The sequence below is a fragment of the Bison bison genome, unplaced genomic scaffold, assembly GCF_000754665.1.
Source record: "Bison bison bison isolate TAMUID 2011002044 unplaced genomic scaffold, Bison_UMD1.0 scf7180017864340, whole genome shotgun sequence".
NCBI classification, from domain to species: Eukaryota; Metazoa; Chordata; class Mammalia; order Artiodactyla; family Bovidae; genus Bison; species Bison bison.
In genome coordinates, this window is record NW_011494912.1 from 4,621,470 (window position 1) to 4,625,574 (window position 4,105).

The 4,105-nt window shown below is 56.6% G+C and overlaps 1 protein-coding gene across 1 annotated transcript in view; it reads left to right on the plus strand.

The window, feature by feature from the left end:
- MLXIPL (MLX interacting protein-like) overlaps positions 1-4,105 on the plus strand; it is a 19,464-nt gene that overhangs the window by 2,882 nt on the left and 12,477 nt on the right. The window contains 1 exon segment of the mRNA XM_010854298.1: positions 1,310-1,416. Within this exon segment, the coding sequence (XP_010852600.1) occupies positions 1,310-1,416 (107 nt within the window).

Consider the following 4,105-nt stretch of genomic DNA (forward strand, 5'->3'; position numbering starts at 1 on the left):
TGGGGGCGGGCACTGGGTGATCAGAGTGGGCTGGGAGGTTGCTGGGATACAGGCTGGGGCCACAAACTCAGGAATACCCCCCAGGTGCCACAAAAGAAGCTGGCCCGGGAGGTATCAGAGTGCCCCCTCTGTCTGTCTCCCTACTGGACAGATGGTGTTTACCTAACTTAGGAGGGATGGGGGTGGGCAGTCAGAGGGCTGGGTGCTTGGGCCATGTACCCTATTTGGGTAATGAGGCCTGTTGTGCCCTGGGGTAGCGGTGCCCCCACCCCACCCCAAAGCAAACACAGGAGCTGGGAGACCAGAGAGCAGAGGGGACCCAGTGACTCAGGTACTCAAGGGGCTGTAGGAGCCAGCCTGCCAGAGAGGCCCCCAGAGAGGGCAGGACCGGTCTTCTGGAAGACTAAGCCTTGGGGCCTCAGCCTTCCATGTGAGCAAGAGAAGGTGGGCCAGAGGGGACTCATATATTACCCTAGCTGGTGAACCATGAGGAAGGAGGGAAAAGGGAAGAGGGAGGGACCAGCAGGGGTCCTAAGACCCTGAACATCTTGACCTCCTAGGCCTGCTCCTTGGGGGTGGCAGACTTGGCCTGCGACCATCAGGACCCTGAGAGTCAAGCCCCTCACCTGGTGGAGCCCAGTCCATCCTGTGGATTTGATTGACTACCTGGGTCAGGGTCAGGGTCTCAGCCCCGGCCCATCACTCCACCATCCTAGCTGCCTTCCTTTGGGCCCTGGTGGCGGTCATGTTGTGCATACTCTGGGAAACAGTACCTTCCAGCTCAGTCCAGGTTGCCATGCGGGGGTTTTGGGCTGGGCAGACACCAGACAGGCAGCGAAAAGGCAGTGGCTGGCTGCCTGGAGGTCGCCTGTGGTGAACCCGTTCCCTCTGTACTCAGACAAACCCTACCCACCCCCCGGGGGCTCAGGGGGCCAGTGAGATGGATGGAGAAAAAAAACACAGGGCCTGAGTGAGATTCCACCACGTGTCCTTGGGCATGTCCCCTTTACTTCCTGACCCTCAGTTTTCTTCAGTAAGAAATGGACAGATGTTGTCATTCCAAGGACTGAGCTCAGAAACAGGTCTCAGCAGGTCTTGCCAGAGGAACACAGAGGCCTGGAGTGGGGCCTGGGAGAATATTTTAAAGGTAGTCATTTCAGGCAGGTAAGAGTGAGGGGCAGGATTTGGGGGTGGTCCCTCACATGGCCCACCATAGATGAGTGCCCCAGGGCCCAGGAAGAGAGTGGAGCCCACCACCCCCTTCAACTTTCCACACCTGCACCCTGACCCAGCCCTCTCCCTCTGACAGTGGCAAGCTGGTTTCTCCCAAGTGGAAGAATTTCAAAGGCCTCAAGCTGCTGTGCCGGGACAAGATCCGCCTCAACAACGCCATCTGGAGGGCCTGGTACATCCAGTGTGAGTGGGCACCATGGGCCCGGCAGGAGGGCTGACGCGGGGGCTGCCCTGGGCACCCTCAACACCGGCTCCAGCAGAGCACCTCGGGGGAGACTGGGGTCCCCAGCATCAGTACCCCTCAACAGCTTCTAAACCCAGAGGGTCACGGGGGACATGTCTGTCCTGAAGGGTGCTCCCCACTGTGAAGCTGGGCACAGCAGGAGTCACCCCTTAGAAGTCCTAAAGTGGGCTGAGATGGGGGAACAGTTGAAAGCCCATTCTGCACCCCATTAGTGTAGTCAGGCACCTCAAATGCCAGGGTAGAAAGAAGCGTTCAGCACTATCTGGGCCAATCGCAAAGGGGAAACTCAGATCCTGGTGGGTCTCCACCAGCTATCCCGTGAGGTCCTTAGGTGCCCCCTCTGCCATCGAGATTTGAGGGGAGGGAGCCCAGAGAGGCCACGTGGTCGAGTAGAAGGGACTCTGGTTTCAGAGTCACCCAGGGCTGGTTTCCCACCCAATCTCTGGCCCTTGCTGGCTGTGTGACTGCAGGCAAGTTGTCTGACCTCTCTGAACCCATTTCCTCATCTATAAAAGGAGGCCAAGAGTCCTAACTTTCATGGCTGGCATGGGGATCACAGGTATGAGCAGGCCTGGCACAAAGCTGGAGCTTAATAAATGATGGTTGAATCTGATGTACCCTTGAGGAGGTCATGGTCATTCATTTGGGGATGCAAAATCCACCCATCCCCGATGGCAGGGCAGCAGAGGCTGAGAGGCCGGTCAATCCCGTGCTGGACCTTGTCCAGCTCAGTAAGGTCCTCCTGCAGGATCGAAGGCTGTGCTGAGCTGGGAACACACAGCCCACAAGGGCTCACCCATGTATTCTCTGTACTGGCCCCACTGGGTTCCATTCAAGCAGAGAAAAGGAGTGGTTTTTTTTTTTGTTTTGTTTTGTTTTTTGGTTTCTATTTGCCTTATGTGCCTGGCAGGTTCATAAATCATCTTACTTAAGGCTTCCAAGCAACCTTGGGAGACAGGTTATTATTACCCCCATTTTATGGATGAGCAGGTGAGGCCCAGAAGGCAAGTGACTTGTTCAGGGTGTAGGTGCTTAGTTGCTCAGTCGTGTCCGACTCTTTGCCACCCCATGGACTGTAGCCCGCCAGGCTCCTCTGTCCATGGGGATTCTCCAGGCATGAATACTGACGTGTTTGGGGTGACGGAGCATAAAAGGAGCAGAGCTATGACTGGCTGTGAGTTCAGGGCTCTCCAGCTCAGCCCAATGCCCCTTCCACTGCTCCCAGCTGACTGGCTTCCAGTGAGAATGTTCAGGACAGGCCCTGCCCAAACCAGGAAGCTGGTGGGCTAGGGGGAGAAGGAGTCTCTAACTTCCCTCACCACCCCATGCCATCCTGAGGTTGCCCCCTCTAGGCTTTCCCTCCAAAGCAGGATGGGATGCAAACCCTTCTCTCTCTGCAGAAGGAATTTCTGACGCCAGCCAGGGGTCCTCACCCAGACTATGGCACAAGCTGATGGAAGGACCCCGAGTTCCGAGTCAGGGCAGTTGAGTCAAGTTCTCGCACGTCCTAGCTCTGGGACCTTGGGCAAGGCCCTCGCCTCCCCCAGCTGGAGCTTGCTCATCTGTACAGTGGGAATCATAATACACCCTCTTGCTCGGGCTTGCTGTGGGTTTTCAGCAAGACAGATGATCTGTGTCACCTCACAGGGCCTGACACACACAAGGGCTCCCTTCAGGTGAATGCTGGGATTGATTACTATTATTGTGATAATAACCACAGCACACAGCAGGCCTGAAACCCAGTATCAGGACTCCTCCTTCCTGAGCCCGGAAGGTTTGAAAGTGGGCTTCAGGAAACGTGGAGGAGTGGGTTTGCTGGGGGGCTGCCTGGCTCCTCCCCTTCACACCTGCCTCCTTTGGGCAGGCTCTGGGCCTCTGAGCTCCCTTCTTTTTCCACAAAATCCTTTTTCCATAAATCGTCGTATTACCTCTGAGCTCCCAGGGCCTCTCCTGGGCAGACCTGCCACCCTGCTTTAGCTCTTGTGATGTGTGTGCTTTCCTTGTCTCTCCCCATAAGCTGGGAGGTTCATCCCTGATTCCTCCATGGGTCCCTTGTCCCAGCACAGGTGCAAGGGGCTAGGAGGCCGCACGAACCGATGAATTTACCATTGTTAGGTAAAGCATGCCCCAGCCCTAGGAAGTCACACGATCCCTGCCCTTCCATCCAGAGCACAGGGTCACCGGGTTGGGGAGGGCAGAGCCTGACCAGGCCTGCTCAGCACTGACTCTCTGTGGACCCTGGACAAGCCCGATCTTTCCTGGCTCATATCCTCAACGATGAAGCCAGGAGCAGAGACCCTGAGATCCTCCTTGCTCTCATCCCCGGGAGTTCACACAACCAAGGGCCCTCCCTTTGCTTTCTGTTCAAGCCATGCTTAGCAACTGGGACAACTCCCATCCCCACTCCCACAGGGATAGTCTTGGAGAATGTCCTTTAGGACAGAACTTTGTAAATGATGCTGATGTTCCCAAGAAATTCCCTGGTCAGGTGGCGCCCCCTCCTCTGTGTCAGAGGAAGCTGGCTGTGGGTTGAAGCAGGATGGGCCCCACGGACACCCCAGAAGTCCTCTTTGTTAAGATTGCCAGGAAAAGTCACTTCATCATGGGGTGGGGTCGGGGGGGGGCGGG